The sequence below is a fragment of the Musca vetustissima genome, unplaced genomic scaffold, assembly GCF_032173495.1.
Source record: "Musca vetustissima isolate MV318-11 ecotype Yass unplaced genomic scaffold, APGP_CSIRO_Mvet_v1 utg19239, whole genome shotgun sequence".
Lineage (NCBI taxonomy): Eukaryota > Metazoa > Arthropoda > Insecta > Diptera > Muscidae > Musca > Musca vetustissima.
In genome coordinates, this window is record NW_026873873.1 from 1,147 (window position 1) to 20,651 (window position 19,505).

Below are 19,505 nucleotides of genomic sequence, written 5' to 3' on the forward strand. Positions count from 1 at the left end.
TGCAATATATATTTATCAATAAATACACGTCTTAAAAGGTCCTTGTAATAATATTTTCAATAAAAACACGCCTTAAAAGGTCTCTGAAAAAAATTTAATAAATACACGTTATAAAAGGTCCTTGAAACTATTTTTCAATAAATCCTCGTCTTAAAAAGGCCTTGAAAAAATATTATTAAACAAAAACAAAGCTTTGTAAGGTCATAGACAAATTTTCTATAATAAACACACGCCTTGGATGGTCTTTTGAAAAAATATTCTTTAACAAAATCACGCCTTGGATGGTCCTTTGAAAAAACAGACCTTGGATAGTCCTTTGATTTTTTTTATAAATTAAAGGCATGTGAGTTGTCAAAAAATTAAAAAAAAAAATAAATTGGATGGCCATTGAACACATCAATGCATTTTTCATAGACATCTCAGCATCAATTTATTTTAGACAAATAACACAAAATTTATTTACCTTTCCAATTAATTAAGTCATTCCGAGCAAATACCTATTTTTTCATTCATTCTTCTGTTTTATGAACCTTAATCAATTTAATGCTAAATTTATTTCATTTTCTATGTCTTCCTCAGTAATGTTTTTCAATTCTCAGCTTATTTCTAATGTTTCCCCCCTTTTAAATTATTTTGTCATTACAGTTCTTCCAGAACAACCCATAATATTGGATCGTTGGGGTCGTCAATTGAATGGCACCAAATTGGGTCCGAAACAGGAAGGTGATGATATTGTTATCACATGTCGTGTTGTGGGAGGTAAGTTTACTGAGTTTAAAACCAAACGAAAAAAATGAAACGAATTTAACAGCTAGCTATTAATACTGTTCACAGAATTAGAACCCAAAAAATATATCTTCTTTCCCTTAGCCTTAACAAGGCTTTTAAATGTCCACCTGTTCTAAAAACAGAACTTTTTTCTTCTCCCCCTCCCATCACACACATAACAACCCACACTAAAGTAATCTTCAAATGACAACTGTTGGCCAGGCTAACACATACGCACCCCTGGCCAATTTTTCTTTTAAATCCCCCTACTTATGTGTGTATGTTTGCCGGAAGGGGACACCCATTCCACATTCGCTACTATAGCTTTTAAACTAAGGCTTGTCAATGGATTTGTCTTTCCCTGTTTTTGTGTTGTTGGAATGTGAGACTTTTGTGTGTTATTTAAGAATTCAATTTCCTTTTTAATTTCCCAAACGCATTAACACACCATTACATTGTCAGACAACAATGTGGGGTACTCCAAGGCCTTTATAAAGACCAATTGGTCTTTATAAAGACCACAGGTCTTTATAAAGACCAATTGGTCTGTGTAGAGACCACAGGTCTTTATAAAGACCAATTGGTCTGTATAGAGACCACTGGTCTTTATAAAGACCAATTGGTCTGTATAGAGACCTCCGGTCTTTATAAAGACCAATTGGTCTGTATAGAGACCTCCGGTCTTTATAAAGACCAATTGGTCTGTATAGAGACCTCCGGTCTTTATAAAGACCAATTGGTCTGTATAGAGACCTCCGGTCTTTATAAAGACCAATTGGTCTGTATAGAGACCTCCGGTCTTTATAAAGACCAATTGGTCTGTATATAGACCACAGGTCTTTATAAAGACCAATTGGTCTGTATAGAGACCATAGGTCTTTATAAAGACCAATTGGTCTGTATAGAGACCATAGGTCTTTATAAAGACCAATTGGTCTGTATAGAGACCCTCCGGTCTTTATAAAGACCAATTGGTCTGTATAGAGACCTCCGGTCTTTATAAAGACCAATTGGTCTGTATAGAGACCTCCGGTCTTTATAAAGACCAATTGGTCTGTATAGAGACCTCCGGTCTTTATAAAGACCAATTGGTCTGTATAGACCTCCGGTCTTTATAAAGACCAATTGGTCTGTATAGAGACCTCCGGTCTTTATAAAGACCAATTGGTCTGTATATAGACCTCTGGTCTTTATAAAGACCAATTGGTCTGTATAGAGACCTCCGGTCTTTATAAAGACCAATTGGTCTGTATAGAGGCCTCGAGGTCTTTATAAAGACCAATTGGTCTGTATAGAGACCTCATGTCTTTATTGAGACCAATTGGTTTGTATAGAGACCTAAGGTATTTATAGAGACCAATTGGTCTGTATAGAGACCAATTGGGTGTGTATAGAGACCTCCGGTCTTTATAAAGACCAATTGGTCTGTATAGAGACCTCCGGTCTTTATAAAGACCAATTGGTCTGTATAGAGACCTCCGGTCTTTATAAAGACCAATTGGTCTGTATAGAGACCTCCGGTCTTTATAAAGACCAATTGGTCTGTATAGAGACCACCGGTCTTTATAAAGACCAATTGGTCTGTATAGAGACCTCCGGTCTTTATAAAGACCAATTGGTCTGTATAGAGACCTCCGGTCTTTATAAAGACCAATTGGTCTGTATAGAGACCTCCGGTCTTTATAAAGACCAATTGGTCTGTATAGAGACCTCCGGTCTTTATAAAGACCAATTGGTCTGTATAGAGACCCCCGTCTTTATAAAGACCAATTGGTCTGTATAGAGACCTCCGGTCTTTATAAAGACCAATTGGTCTGTATAGAGACCTCCGGTCTTTATAAAGACCAATTGGTCTGTATAGAGACCATAGGCCTTTGTAAAGACCAATTGGTCTGTATAGATACCAAAGGTCTTTATAAAGACCAATTGGTCTGTATAGAGAACAAAGGTCTTTTTAAAGACCAATTGGTCTGTATAGAGAACAAAGGTCTTTATAAAGACCAATTGGTCTGTATAGAGACCACCGGTCTTTATGAAGACCTATTGGTCTGTATACCAAAGAGGTCATGAGAGGCCTTCATGAAAGGCCTTGTTTACATAGAAGAGTTTATGAGAGACCTTTTATATATAGAAGATCTCATGAGACAAATTTTGCAATGCTAGATCCCATATATGACTGCCGCACATGTGGTCTCTCACGCAAATCCACAAGACACATTTATTCGCCCAAAAAATCTCACAACTGTTAGAGTTTTCGTTTGTTTTTTTTGTGCTCTGCAAATTTTTTTCTATTCACTTTTTTGGACGAAAGGAATAAAATGCTATTTCTGTGAACAGTATTTTTTTCATTCATTTCCTCTCTGTATCTATCTCTCTGGCACATTGTTAAAGAATAAAACTGATTTTCTATTTCCTATTTCGTATTTTTTTCCATTTTTTATGGCTACATTTTTTTTCTAATTTGGTAATGCCTGGTGTCTGCTGGATGGATATATGGATGAATACTTTGGTTAACGGCTGGTTGTATTTGAATCTTGTGGAAAACCGAAAAAAATCTACCCACAATTTTTTGCTGCCGCTCAACTTTACTCATGGAACCCCCCAAATCTCAAACAAAATCGCATTGCAACCGGCTTAATGGAAAATCGCCTTTCAAAACACCCGTACACATTCACACACCCATCCATACTCACTTACGGTGTTTATTGATTTGAATCGCCCCGCTAAACACCCTCCCACACCACTACACAAAAAAAAGGACGACCACAACCACAAGTACGATGGCTGGTCAATGGTCTGCTAGTGGACAACCAATATGAACATTATTCCGGTGATGTTATCGAGAATCGTTTACTATGGCCATCAGTTCAACGAACGGATTTAAATTCCGTTTTCACATGCCAGGCTCTGAATACGCAATTAGACAAGCCCAAAGAAAAGAGTTTCATCTTGGATATGCATTGTAAGTATTAACCAAAAAAAAAACAAAACAGAAAAAATGAAAGCATGGCAAAAGAACATCACCAGACTAATGGAAAAAGAAATTTCCCACACATCCATAGAAATGGGGAAAAAACTAGACAAATTTTGTGTGGTCCAAAATACGTGGCAACAGATTTGCAGCAGGAATTGTTAATGGAATAAAAATGAGACTTGATTGAATTGAATGAAAATGATAAAACTTTAAACATTTTATGGTATCAATTAATTTCCAAAAGGGAATACTTAAACATTAGGGATTCTTCGATTCGTGAAATGATTAGCTTTGAAATTTATTCTGGGTTTTAAGCAGTTTGTCCTAAATTACATTATCCCCATTTTTATCAAGTATATAACTAAATGAGCAGTTTATTTCGGCCTTCATTTTTGGATGACCAAACTTTTCAATATGGATTTGAAATAGACAGGTAGAATTACATTTGCTGCGTTTGGTTCTCATTGGGTATCAAGTCTTCCCACCGAAAATGATCAATATTGGTCTACTTTTTAGGATAGTCCCCTGTAATGGCAGCCGCAATTATTCTGTGAGGGTTTGGACACGTTTTCTAACCGAATTGGCTCTAAGTTGATTTTTAAGGGTTCCCATAGGGTGTCAAATATTCCTACTAAACATATTGATTCACTGTTTAGGAAATAAACTAAACTAGAAAGGTAACCTCCCATTTTCAGAAATTTTTGAAAATTATGGCCACATTTCCAACCCATGGGACAGTAATTTGGTATAAATAATTCAGGAAGGTTGTCTTATACACAAATTTTGGCGGTGTATGTATAGGTTCAAGTTTTAATATAACCCCACCTAAAAGTTCAACTTCTTCTTCGGTATTAACAATTGTTAACCGAATTTTCTAATGGATGAGGCTATAATTTGAAGAAAATTAAATCTGCATAGTAGTATAGTCGGAAATGGGCCGACCAAATGATACCACACACAACAACCACGGAACATGAACTTTCTGCGGATCTATTCCGAGTATGGGATATATTTCCAACATTACATCACCAGCTTATCCTTCTTACCCTGGCATATTTTCCGAATTTTGATTTGCCGGGGTGAACATATACGCCATTAAATGCAAATATTTTAATTTACGCACAAAGGTCTTGGTGGATTTTACCCGCTGAATATTAACCGATCATCAGCCAGACCTAATTGGTTAGCCAGATTTCATTCCACATGGAACATTTGTGATGCTCGAATTTTTGAGTCTAGAGCGAATAGAAAACCAGAGAACTATATAGTTTATCTGCAAAATATCATATGATCAGTGGCCGATCTTCATCAAAACTGTCATTCATAATATATGGTCAGAAACCTTACTCTGTGTAAAATTTCATGATGTTCAGGTTATAATTGTGGCTCCTAGAGATACTAAATATTGATCGATCATTATAGGTCTACATAACCTATACTATTTGCAAAATGTCGTGACGGTTGGTCCATAAATGTGACCGCAATCGTGTTTACAAATTATAATGGACAGACGGACGGACACACATGTCTAGACCAACTCAGCTAGTCGAGATATGACGATCGGTAAACTAAAATGTGAGTTTGCGATCAATATTTGGCGACAAACTTTTGGAGCCACCCAAACCTATAATACCTTTACCTCTGGGTTTAAAAAATATAAAACAATGTATGTAAAGGTTTCAGCCATGCTGACATTTTTCTAAGTTCGTGATCATTTGGTTTCCATTCGTCAATCTAATTCGCGGTAGGTCGCCTTTGGAAGACCCATGAAATAGAGGCGAAATAAGACAGGGCATTCTTTTTCTAGCTCTCACCAAATCAGAATTTAATTCTTGGTGATATCTACTCATCTTAAAGAGTTTAGAATCTGGCTGGTTAATATCCAGCTCTTTCTCAATAACGATTTGCAGCCTTCTGACTAAAAACACGTAATTAAGTTAATATCCCAAATATTACCTTGTTTTCGGAAGGGGTATCAGTACAGTCCCTGAATGAAACGGTCCCATATAAAATTTATTCTATACATAACCTTGACAATATAGGTACATGTTTTGGCATAATCCCCACACAAAGGTGACACTGCAATTTATGTAGTCGGGAGGACCTAGTCCCATCTTCCAACATAAGTAGCTGTAATCTGTCATTATACCCTTCACCACACTGTGGTACTGTGACACATGTTTCCTTTTGAGAATATGCATAGAATCACTTTTTAAGTCGATTTATGAATATCCGTCTGTCCGTCCGTCCATGTATGTGAACAAAGTACAGGTCGCATTTGTGATCCGACTGGGATGACATTTGGCACAATTCACTTATTTGGCCCTAGGACGAACCCTATTGAAATTGGGAAAAATCGGTTCAGATTTGGATATAGCTCCCATATATATTTTCGTCCGATTTAATGTAAATGGTGCAATAAAGTCCCTATACATACATAGATTTGCATGAAATTTGGCACAGCTTACTGAATTAAGCCTTGAAAGACGTGTGTTAATTTTGCTGAAAATCGGTTTAGATTTAGATATAGCACCAAAATGCACCAAAGTCTCTATATATCTTTCGATTTGCACGCAATTTAGAGCAGCGTACTGAATTAAGTTTAGAAAGATGTGTGTTAAATTTCGTGAATATAGGTTCAGATTTAGATATAGCTCCCATATATATGTTCGACCGCTTTAATGTAAATGGTGTACCAAAGTCCCTATATATCTTTCGATTTGCACGAAATTTGACATAGCGTACTGAATTGAGACTAGAATGATGTGTGCATTTTTTTTTTTTTTTGAAAATCGGTTCAGATTTAGATATATCTCCCATATATATGTTCGAACGATTTAATGTAAATTGTGTACCAAAGTCTCTATATATCTTTCGATTTGCACAAAATTTGTCATAGCATACTGTCTAGAATGATGTGTGTTAAGTTTCGTGAAAATCGCTTCAGATTTAGATATAGCTCCCATATATATGTTCGTTCGATTTTATGTGCTTGGTGCACCAAAGTCCCTATATATCCTTCGATTTGCATAAAATTTGGCATTGCGTTCTGAATTAAGTCTAGAACGATGTGTTTTAAATTTCGTGAAATTCGGCTCAGATTTAGATATAGCTCCCATATATATTATCGTCAGTTTTTGTTTAAATGATGCACCAAAGTCCATATATATCCTACCATTTTCCCGAAATTTGGATTTATAAGAAAATGAAGAACTCAAAATGTGGCAGAACATGTGACAAGTTTCGATGAAATCGGTTTAGATTTCGATATTTTGCTTTAAATATATTTACATAATTTTGTCCCATTGTAAGAAGCAACTCTATATCTGACCAAAATTAGTATAGGTTTGCAGAATAACATGTTTAATTTTATGTTAATGGTCCTTCAAAAATGCGACGTCTGTTAGGATCCCATCTGTTGAATACACCCAAAGTGGTGAAGGGTATCATATAGTCGGCCCCGTCCGACTTTACTACTTTCCTTACTGGTTTTTATATATCAAAGGCGATGGGCAAAAAATTTGCAATAAAGGTCCCTATTTTGACATTGAATCCCGCCTTTCTGTTCTAATTTAGTCATAGCCCTCATAGTATTTTATTTTCTCCTGGTCCCTATCGATTTTATGTATTTATTGTCTCATAGTGAATTTTTGGTTTTTATTGCCCGAACATAACGATATTGTAACGTGTCTATATTAGCCGATTCCTTAAGTTAGCCCATTTTTTCAAATAAGGTCTATCACCACCCCTATTCGGGAATCATTTATTTGATTTATTTACAAAATCGAATTCCATAAGAAATCGAGACACTATAATTTCGAACATAATTACAAAGCTAATTTCCGACAGGACTTGTCGTACTCAACAAAAAAACTCGACAATTTATTCACCCATTTAGTATTTATTTTTTGGCCACTAAAACTAACAAAACCCTAAACTAAAGGTTATTTGTCTATTGACTTAGTATATATATGTATGTACAAATATAAAATTTGAATTGAATTTGAAATGAAAGGAAGGTGAAACCGAACCGAAAAGAAGGTGAGGTTTTGTGTTGATTCCCACCCAAGCCAGTGCAATAGAATTGCGAAGACTCCTACTTTTAACACATGCAAATGTTTGAAAATGTTAGGAAAAGACATTTGTAAGGAAATATTTGCCTTGCGGAATGCCAACATATCGCTGCCGTCCCGCCATTTGCCTCAGAAAAGGTATTATTTTCTATGGCGAGACATAATTTCAAGTCTAGCCTTTATTTTTTTCTGGTATTTTATCGTAAATTTGTGGGCTTTGGTATATTACAATTTTTTATTTGTTACTTACATTGTTGTTATTTTCTTGGTTCTAATTTCTTATTCTTCTTCTTCTTACTTTTTTTGTCCCTTAGTAAAACCACTTGAAGTGAAAATAATTGACCCACCCAATTCAATGGTGGCCGATAGACGCTATGAGGTAACATGTGAATCAACCGGTTCCCGACCAAATGCCATCATTACCTGGTATAAAGGAAAAAGGCAATTACGCCGAACGAAGGTAAGTCGTAATTTTGTGTGAGTGTTATTTTGTACTCTCAAAAAAGTGAAAAAATGTAAGTGAAATGGAAAAAGGTAGCAAATAATATGTTTGACGAACAAACGATATACTCGTACATATAAATGTTGGAAAATTTTCATGAGCATAACATGAAGTTGGGGTTTCAAATTTATACTACGTTTTTGGGTCTCGAAGAAAAGTACTAAGGTTGCGGATATTATGGGCAACAATAAAAACAGAATGAAAGGGATAACTAACATTATTATGCATGTCACTGTGTGTTAGTAATGTAATTTTATGGTGTACACTCGAGAAAAATATTTTTATACCCTTTACCACACTGTGGACAGGGTATTATGTGTTTGTGCATATGTTTGTAACAGGCAAAAGGAAGCGAGATAGACACATGGTTCCTTTTGAGATTATGCATAGAATCACTTTCTGAGTCGATTTACGCATGTCCGTCCGTCTGTCCATGTATTTTTGTGAACAAAGTACAGGTCGTATTTATAATCCGATTTGGATGAAATTTGGCTCCCATATATATTTTCGTCCGATTTAATGTAAATTGGTTCAGATTTAGATATAGCTCCCATATATATTTTCGTCCGATTTAATGTAAATGGTGCAAAAAAGTCCCTATATGTCTTTCGATTTGCACGAAATTTGGCACTGCGTAATGAACTAGGTCTAGAATGATGTGTGTTAAGTTTCCTGAAAATCGGTTCAGATTTAGATATAGCTCCCATATATATTTTTGTCCGATTTAATGTAAATGGTGCACCAAAGTCCCTTAATATCTGTCGATATGCACGAAATTTGGCACAGCGTTATGAACCAGGTCTAGAATGATTTGTGTTAAGTTTCCTGAAAATCGGTTCAGATTTAAATATTGCTCCCATATATATTTTCGTCCGATTTAATGTAAATGGTGCACCAAAGTCCATATATGTCTTTCGATTTGCACGAAATTTGGCACAGCGTAATGAAATAGGTCTAGAATGATTTGTGTTAAGTTTCCTGAAAATCGGTTCAGATTTAAATATAGCTCCCATATATATTTTAGTCCGATTTAAGAAAAATGAAGCACCAAAGTCCCTATTAATCTTTCGATTTGGCACAGGGTACTGAATTAAGTGTAGAATGATGTGTGTTAAGTTTACTGAAAATCGGTTCAGATTTAGATGTATATATTTTCGTCCGATTTAATGTAAATGGTGCACCAAAGTCCCTATATGTCTTTCGATTTGCACGAAATTTGGCACAGCGTAATGAATTAGGTCTCGAATGATGTGTGTTAAGGTTCCTGAAAATCGGTTCAGAATTAGATATAGCTTCTATATCCGACCAAATGAAAAATTTAGTATTGGTTGCAGAATGACATGTTTATGGATCGAATTTCATTTTACTGGTCCTTTAAAAATGCGACGTCTGTTAGGATTTATCTGTTGAATATACCCAAAGTGGTGAAGGGTATCATATAGTCTGCCCCGACCGACTTTGCTACTTTTCTTATTGGTTTCAACGTGGATTTATTAAAGAAGACTTTTCCCTACGACCATCCAAGGCGTGGATTCATTAAAGAAGACTTTTCAACGACCATCCAAGGCGTGGATTTATTAAAGAATACTTTTTTCAATGACCATCCAAGGCGAGGATTTATTAAAGAAGACTTTTTGCAACGACCATCTAAAGCGTGTATTTTTGACGCAATTTTTCTTTAGGTGTTTTTCTAATACCCCGCAGTGTGACCATAAAAAAATTAAGGCTAACTTCCTAAAAGCACTTATAAATCGCTAAGTGTATTGGATATACACACTAGAATTTTAAACTGTGTGCCTTGTGTGTATGTATGCCTGCAACTGTATTGGCTCACCCGTCCAACAATTGTCATTATATTGGTCTATATCATTTCATTTCATTCCACTTCCATTGCAATGCATTTGCAGCGCGGTTGACTACTTTGTGACTATTTGGTAACTAAGTAGTGAAGTATTTATGGATGACCGCATGCAATTTGCACAAAATAAGTGCACGTAAATTGAACGTTTGTCTTTGTTTACTGGTCATGTTAGGCAATCGGCCAGACTAGGCGGGCAGTCAGCGAACTAGCAATGTAGACAGTACGATTTGTTCTTTAAAAAAAACTACAGAATAAAACAGCAAACACTGAGTTTGCCTAGGACTTTACTTTGGTGTGCTAGACTAGACTTGGCGGGAATTTCAAAAACGTTTATTTTGTTAAAGAGTTCGGAACTAGGTAGGGGAGTCAGAATGAAAAAATAGAAAACAAAGAAGGAGAAGAAAAAACGAATACTAAATGTAGTCGTAACCATTGACAGACTGTGCGCCAGGACGTCAGGACGCATATCTACTAACGTAAAATCGTTACAATGCAATTGTTTATTTGTTTACTATCGCTTGATGATAGCTAACGGCAGGGTGCTTTCTAGCTACGGTAAAAGGTATACTTCATTTCGAAGTCATTTTATTAAAGCATGATTGAGTTTGTTTGGATTTGGAATGCTTTAAGGTATTTAAAAAATAATTTTTTAGATAAAATTTTTTTAAAAAATCAAAGGCGTGGATTTTTTAAAAATATTTTTGTAAGTCGTATCAAAGGCGTGGATTTTTAAAAAATAATTTTTTAAGTCATATCAAAGGCGTGGATTTAAAAAAAAAAATTTTTTAAGCCATATCAAAGGCGTGGATTTAAAAAAAAAGAATTTTAAGGCCCATATAAGGCGTGGATTTAAAAAAAAAAGAATTTTTTAAGCCATATCAAAGGCGTGGATTTTTAAAAATATTTTTTTAAGTCATACCAAAGGCGTGGATTTTTAAAAAAAAATATTTTTAAGTCATATCAAAGCCATGGATTTTTAGAAAATTATTTTTTAAGTCATATCAAAGGCGTGGATTTTTAAAAAATAATTTTTTAAGTCATATCAAAGGCGTGGATTTTTAAAAAATTATTTTTAGGTCATATCAAAGGCGTGGATTTAAAAAAAAACATTTTAAGCCATATCAAAGGCGTGGATTTTTAAAAAATAATTTTTTAAGTGCTATAGGCGTGGATTTTTTAAAAAATATTTTTTTAAGTCATATCAAAGGCGTGGATTTTTAAAAAATAATTTTTTAAGTCATATCAAAGGCGTGGATTTTTAAAAAAATATTTTTAGGTCATATCAAAGGCGTGGATTTTTAAAAAATAATTTTATAGGTCATATCAAAGGCGTGGATTTTTAAAAAATAATTTTTTAGGTCATATCAAAGGCGTGGATTTTTAAAAAATAATTTTTTAGGTCATATCAAAGGCGTGGATTTTTAAAAAATAATTTTTTAGGTCATATCAAAGGCGTGGATTTTTAAAAAATAATTTTTTAGGTCATATCAAAGGCGTGGATTTTTAAAAAATAATTTTTTAGGTCATACCAAAATAATTCTTATGTTATACCAAAGGCGTGGATTTTTAAAAAATAATTTTTTAGGTCATACCAAAATAATTCTTATGTTATACCAAAGGCGTGGATTTTTAAAAAATAATTTTTTATGTCATACCAAAATAATTCTTATGTTATACCAAAGGCGTGGATTTTTAAAAAATAATTTTTTAGGTCATACCAAAATAATTCTTATGTTATACCAAAGGCGTGGATTTTTAAAAAAAATATTTTTTAGGTTATACGAAAGGCGTGGATTTTTAAAAAATAATTTTTTCGAACCTGCTATAGGCGTGGATTTTTTAAAAAATATTTTTTCGAACCTACCATAGGCGTGGATTTTTAAAAAATAATTTTTTAGGTCATATCAAAGGCGTGGATTTTTAAAAAAATAGTTTTTTAGGTTATACCAAAGGCGTGGATTTTTAGAAAATATTTTTTTTATGTTATACCAAAGGCGTGGATTTTTTGGATTTAAAGGCGTGGATTTTTAAAAAATAATTTTTTAGGTTATACCAAAGCGTGGATTTTTAAAAAATAATTTTTTAGGTCATATGAAAGGAGTGGATTTTTATAAAATAATTTTTTAAGTCATATCCAAGGCATGGATTAAAAAAAAAATTTTTTTAAATCATATCAAAGGCGTGGATTTTTAAAAAATAATTTTTTAGGTCAATGGTGTGTATTTGTAAAAAATAATTTTTTAGGTCAATGGTGTGGATTTTTAAAAAATAAATTTTTAAGTCATATCAAAGGCGTCGATTTTTAAAAAAAATTTTTTAAGTCATATCAAAGGCGTCGATTTTTAAAAAATAATTTTTTTAAGTCATATCAAAGGCGTGGATTTTTAAAAAATAATTTTTTAGGTTATACGAAAGGCGTGGATTTTTAAAAAAATAATTTTTTAGGTTATACCAAAGGCGTGGATTTTTAAAAAAATAATTTTTTAGGTTATACCAAAGGCGTGGATTTTTAAAAAAATATTTTTTTAGGTTATACCAAAGGCGTGGATTTTTAAAAAATAATTTTTTAGGTTATACCAAAGGCGTGTATTTTTAAAAAATAATTTTTTAAGTCATATCAAAGCCGTGGATTTTTAAAAAATAATTTTTTAAGTCATATCAAAGGCGTGGATTTTTAAAAAATTATTTTTAGGTCATATCAAAGGCGTGGATTTTTACAAGAAAAAGTTTTAAACATATTTTTCCAAAACACATGAATTGCCTGGATTTTTTAAAAAATAGTTTTAAAAATATTTTTCCAAACCACATGAAAGGCCTGGATTTTTTAAAAAATAGTTTTAAAAATATTTTTCCAAACCACATGAAAGGCCTGAATTTTTTAAGAAATAGTTTTAAAAAAATATTTTTCCAAACCACATGAAAGGTCTGGATTTTTTAAAAAATAGTTTTAAAAATATTTTTCCAAACCACATGAAAGGTCTGGATTTTTTAAAAAATAGTTTTAAAAATATTTTTCCAAACCAGATGAAAGGTCTGGATTTTTTAAAAAATAATTTTTAAAGGCGTGGATTTTTAAACAAATGTTTTAAGAATATTTTTCCAAACCACATGAAAGGCCTGTATTTTTTAAAAAATTATTTTTTAAGTCATATCAAAGGTGTGGATTTTTAAAAAATATTTGTGTACCCTATACAACTATGCTGTCAGGGTATTATAGCTTTGTGCAGCCCCAAGAGTTTGTAACGACGCGAAATATTGGTCCTAAGTATACCGATCATCATATTTCGACTAGCTGAGTCGATCCATGTGTGTCCGTCCGTCTGTCCATTATAATTTGTAAACATGATGCAGGCCACAATTATGGATCAATCTTGACGAAATTTTGCATGTAGGATAAATAAAGAGCCGTATTGTTTTTGGTAAAGATCGGTTAATATTTGTTAATTTTTGTCGGTTTTTCTGATCGCTCCAGACGCCGAACAACGCGAGTAGGGGATCGGACCAAAGATAAGCATGTCTGGTTTGATAAGGATTGGTCAATATTTAGCGGGTCGAATGGCCCTGACTTTTGTGTGAAAAATGACAAAATTTGTATTCTATGGCGTATATATTTGCCCCTGAAGGACCTTATATGGTCGAATGTACTCAGATGTGGTAATTACACTTAAGTATTAACGGGTGCTTACGTACTGAGATATTATTTAGTAACCCATTACCACACTAGAAGCCGGAAAATTTCCATGGGATTCCAGTTATGGTCAGGGACAACGCCTATAATTTTCGGTGATAATCAGATAATAATTTTGGGATGAAGTGGACCTAAAACTTAATTTGTGTGTGTGTGTTTTTTTTTCGAGTCGATATATAGGCCACTATTGAAAACCCATCATCACAACATAAACCACGGTAAAGAGAATCTGGACAAGTACAGCCTACGTCTTCTAAATATTAGAAAAATTTGTTGACATCTAGTCGGTCAAAAGGGTGCAAATATCGCGAAATATTTCCCAAGCTCAGAATATACAATCGCAGAAAGTTAGATTTTCGTGGAAGTTATGTAGGTTATCATATGGTCGGCCCCGTCCGACTATACTGCTCCGCTCACTGGGTAAAAATAGTTTTTCCAAGCCACATAAAAGGCCTGGATTTTTTAAAAGTGTTTTTTAAGCTATATCAATTTCGTAGATATAAAAATATAGATTAAAAATATGTTTCAAGTAATTTAGAGAAATATTTAAATACACTTTATATTTCATTTGAAATAAAAATCAATTGTTTTAAACAAACAGTCATATATCAGACACATTTACACATCATTGCATTTCTATAACATTTAATTTGTTGTTTTTCCTCCATGGTTACAAATCAACAGCAACAAAAATCGATTTAAATTAAAATATAATATCCAATACCTTCAACATTTGCACTTTATGTGAAACCTTGTATACGTGTGTATGTGAGTGTGTCTGAGACCGCCATGGTGGTTTTCTATTTAGATTACGCGTAAACGGAAATGGAAATACATTTCCGTTAAAGGTTTGTCTAACATTTCAATTTTGTGTTTTTTTTCGTTCACGTTTTTTTCTACACAGAGAATGCAGGAAAAAATTGCATTGGACAGGGTTTCAAATCAATCACACAGACTCGCCCACCCACCCACACAACCACCCATCTATTTCTCTTTCATCATTGAATAAACACAGTGTTGCAACGGTGTTATAACAACACACCAACATTGGTAATGCAAAAGCAATTTGTAACTGTAATGGCCGAGAGATGATAATGTTGTTGCTAGTGGTGGTGGTAGTGGAGTGGTCGTGGTGTTGTAAATTGATGTTTGGACATGCATACCAAACAATTACAACGAATGTGCATGATATGTACTTTGGCATTTCAATTCAATTTCAAAATAACTGAGGTTTGTTTTCGCCTCTCTAAAAAAAAAAACGTTCGAGGTGAGCTGCAAGGACTTGCCTTGCCAGCTAACCCGTTTTTGTGGGCGTTGTTTTGTACTTATTTTCTTAGACCCTTTAATAAAAACATTTAAATCACATTATCATTGTTTACCAACAACTCAACGAAAACAGGCGGGGATGGACTTTGTCGTTCGACTGGCAATTGCGTTGCAGACAACCCCATTAAATGTTATAAAGGGTCAGGGTTGGGAGTTCGTTCATTTTTTTTTTTTCTAGAAATGATTCAAAGTGTCCACAGAAATTTATTTTCTATAAATATTGAAAACTACGATTTAAAAGAAATACTGGAAGCATAGATTTTTTAAAAATATTTGTTTACTCTATTATCTTATTTTTACAGTATTTTTTTAATGCCAGAGGCTTCTATTTTTTTTAATAATTCTATTTTTGATCAATATTGTAAGCGTGGACCCATTCCTTCGAAATTATGTGAAGCGATAGAATGGGAGTTCCTTTATTTTATAGGGTTTTTAGGAATATTCACAGAAATATTTTTTCTGTGAATATTGAAAACGACGATTTAACATTTTTATACCCTTCACCACACTGTGGTACAGGGTATTTTGTCTTTTTGCATATGTTTGTAACAGGCAAAAATAATCGAGATAGACCCATGGTTCCTTTTGAGAATATGCATAGAATCACTTTCTGAGTCGATTTATGCATGTCCGTCCGTCCGTCTGTCCATGTATTTTTGTGAGCAAAGTACAGGTCGCATTTATGATCCGAATTGGATGAAATTTGGCACAGGTCACTTATTCGGCCCAAGGACAAACCCTATTGAAATTGGGAAAAATCTGTTCAGATTTAGATATAGCTCCCATATATATATTTAACCGATTTAATGTAAACGGTCCCTATATATCTTTCGATTTGCTCGAAATTTGGTACAGCGTAATCATTTAGGTCTAGAATGATGTCTGCCAAGTTTCGTGAAAATCGGTCCAGATTTAGATATAGCTCCCATATATAGTTTCGTCCGATTTCATGTAAATTGTGCACCAAAGGTCCTATATATCCTTCGATTTGCACGAAATTTGGCATAACGTACTGAATTGAGCCTAGAGTGATATCTGCCAAGTTTCGTGAAAATCGGTCCAGATTTAGATATAGCTCCCATATATAGTTTCGTCCGATTTCATGTAAATGGTGCACCAAAGTCCCTATATATCTTTCGATTTGCACGAATTGATGCTGGAATGATGTGTGCTGAGTTTCGTGAAAATCGATTCAGATCTAGATATATATATATACATATATTTTCGTCCGATTTAATCTAAATAATGTACCAAGTTCTTGGTCAGATCTAGATATATATATTTTCGTCCGATTTAATCTAAATAATGTACCAAATTGGGCATAGAATAACGTAGTTGGGGTTTCTAGAAGTACAGACCTAGCCCAAACGGATGACCTGTTTGAAGTCGATTTACATACTTTTGTTCCATTGTAACAAACGAATGACATGTTTATGGATAAATCTAGGTCGTTTCACATTTATTATATTTTATTTCATACAATTTCATGATAATAGTCCTGTTTAATATACCCATAGTGGTGAAGGGTATCATATAGTCGGCCCCTTCCGACTTTACTACTTTCCTTACTGGTTTTTTTTTTAATTTTATATCGTATTGCCAAGAGTAGATTTTCTAAAAATGTCAAAGGTTTGGATTTATCAAGAAATATCATACGTGTAGATTTTTTAAAAACAAGAATTTCCTATGCATGGGGTTAAACAACTTACGTGAATTTTTAAAATTTTTTTATAATTTTTTTTAAAGATATAAAAATTACAAATTAATTTTTTAAAAGAAAATCAGAGGTGTGAATTTTTTTACAAAATATTTTTTTAAGTAGGGTTTCAAGGTATAAAAGATCTTTGTAGTTTGTAGAATTATCAGATTTGTTTTTTCACATTTTGTGTATATAGTCCAAATTATTATTATTATTGAAATCGTTTCGTATTCATCTTGTACGAATTCTGCCATCAGAATTATTTTTGATTTTGTAAAAATGAATATAGGGAATAATTTAAATAATTTTTCTGTCGATTTTGCATTTGGTTTTCTTGATGTTGGACTTTATTTTTTTCGAAAGAATTTATTGTATTTCCCCAATGCAAGGATGTATTGATGTCAAATTTTGTGCATATCCTATTTAGGGTAGTTGCATTAAATCTGTGAAAAGAAATTCGGGGCTCAAAGGGTTTATCTCTGGCAAGTCTAATTGAAATCGGTTCAGATTTAGATATAGGTGCACCAAACTCTTCATATTTATCAGATATTTATCAAAATAATCAACGGGTGTCCGATTGACATTTGCTTTAAATTGATTTACATAATTTTTCCCATTTTAAGAAGCAACTCTATATCTGACCACATGAAAAATTTGGTATAGGTTGCAGAATGACATGTTTATGGTTCCAATTTCATTTTACGGGTCCTTCAAAAATGCGACATCTGTTAGGATTCCTCTATTGAATATACCCAAAGTGGTGTGGGTGGGTTTCATATAGTCGGCCACGTCCGACTTTTTTACTTTCCCTAGGATATCAGGGTATGGATTTTTTTACAAAATAGTTTTTAAGGAATATCGCTTTAAGGAAGTATCGTAGTTTTAGTATTATTTAAAAAATATCAGTGCTTGCGTTGAAATAATTTTTCTTTAAAAATCCACGCCTTGTTGGTCGTTGAAATAATTTTTCTTTAAAAATCCAGGCCTTGTTGGTCGTTAAAATAATTTTTCGTTAAAAATCCAGGCCTTGTTGGTCGTTGAAATAATTTTTCTTTAAAAATCCACGCCTTGTTGGTCGTTGAAATAATTTTTCTTTAAAAATCCACGCCTTGTTGGTCGTTGAAATAACTTTTCTTTAAAAATCCACGCCTTGTTGGTCGTTGAAATAATTTTTTTTTAAAAATCCACGCCTTGTTGGTCGTTGAAATAATTTTTCTTTAAAAATCCACGCCTTGTTGGTCGTTGAAATAATTTTTCTTTAAAAATCCACGCCTTGTTGGTCGTTGAAATAATTTTTCTTTAAAAATCCACGCCTTGTTGGTCGTTGAAATAATTTTTCTTTAAAAATCCACGCCTTGTTGGTCGTTGAAATAATTTTTCTTTAAAAATCCACGCCTTGTTGGTCGTTGAAATAATTTTTCTTTAAAAATCCACGCCTTGTTGGTCGTTGAAATAATTTTTCTTTAAAAATCCACGCCTTGTTGGTCGTTGAAATAATTTTTCTTTAAAAATCCACGCCTTGTTGGTCGTTGAAATAATTTTTCTTTAAAAATCCACGCCTTGTTGGTCGTTGAAATAATTTTTCTTTAAAAATCCACGCCTTGATGGTCCTTGAAATAATTATTCTTTAAAAATCCACGCCTTGTTGGTCGTTGAAATAATTTTTCTTTAAAAATCCACGCCTTGTTGGTCGTTGAAATAATTTTTCTTTAAAAATCCACGCCTTGTTGGTAGTTGAAAGAATTTTTCTTTAAAAATCCACGCCTTGTTGATAGTTGAAATAATTTTTCTTTAAAAATCCACGCCTTGTTGGTAGTTGAAATAATTTTTCTTTAAAAATCCACGCCTTATAGGTCTTTTAATAATTTTCTTTAAAAATCCACGCCTAAGGCTCGGATAGACCTTGCAAAATTTTTCTTTAAAAATCCACGCATATATTGTTGGTCGTTGAAATAATTTTTCTTTAAAAATCCACGCCTTGTTTGTAGTTGAAATAATTTTTCTTTAAAAATCCACGCCTTGATGGTCGTTGAAATAATTTTTCTTTAAAAATCCACGCCTTGTTGGTCGTTGAAATAATTTTTCTTTAAAAATCCACGCCTTGTTGGTCGTTGAAATAATTTTTCTTTAAAAATCCACGCCTTGTTGGTCGTTGAAATAATTTTTCTTTAAAAATCCACGCCTTGTTGGTCGTTGAAATAATTTTTCTTTAAAAATCCACGCCTTGTTGGTCGTTGAAATAATTTTTCTTTAAAAATCCACGCCTTGTTGGTCGTTGAAATAATTTTTCTTTAAAAATCCACGCCTTGTTGGTCGTTGAAATAATTTTTCTTTAAAAATCCACGCCTTGTTGGTCGTTGAAATAATTTTTCTTTAAAAATCCACGCCTTGTTGGTCGTTGAAATAATTTTTCTTTAAAAATCCACGCCTTGTTGGTCGTTGAAATAATTTTTCTTTAAAAATCCACGCCTTGTTGGTCGTTAAAATAATTTTTCTTTAAAAATCCACGCCTTATTGGTCGTTAAAATATTTTTTCTTTAAAAATCCACGCCTTGTTGTTCGTTGAAATAATTTTTCTTAAAAAATCCACGCCTTCATGGTCGTTGAAACATTT

At 33.3% G+C, this 19,505-nt stretch overlaps 1 protein-coding gene across 1 annotated transcript in view; it reads left to right on the forward strand.

Annotated features, from left to right (window-relative positions):
• Positions 1–581: 581 nt before the first annotated feature.
• The window catches only part of LOC133328821 (nephrin-like), a 48,428-nt gene continuing 29,504 nt past the window's right edge, over positions 582–19,505 (forward strand). The window contains exons 1-3 of the mRNA XM_061537338.1: positions 582–759; positions 3,527–3,730; positions 8,130–8,275. Of these exons, the coding sequence (XP_061393322.1) occupies positions 582–759; positions 3,527–3,730; positions 8,130–8,275 (528 nt within the window). The remainder of the gene's footprint in view (positions 760–3,526; positions 3,731–8,129; positions 8,276–19,505) is intronic.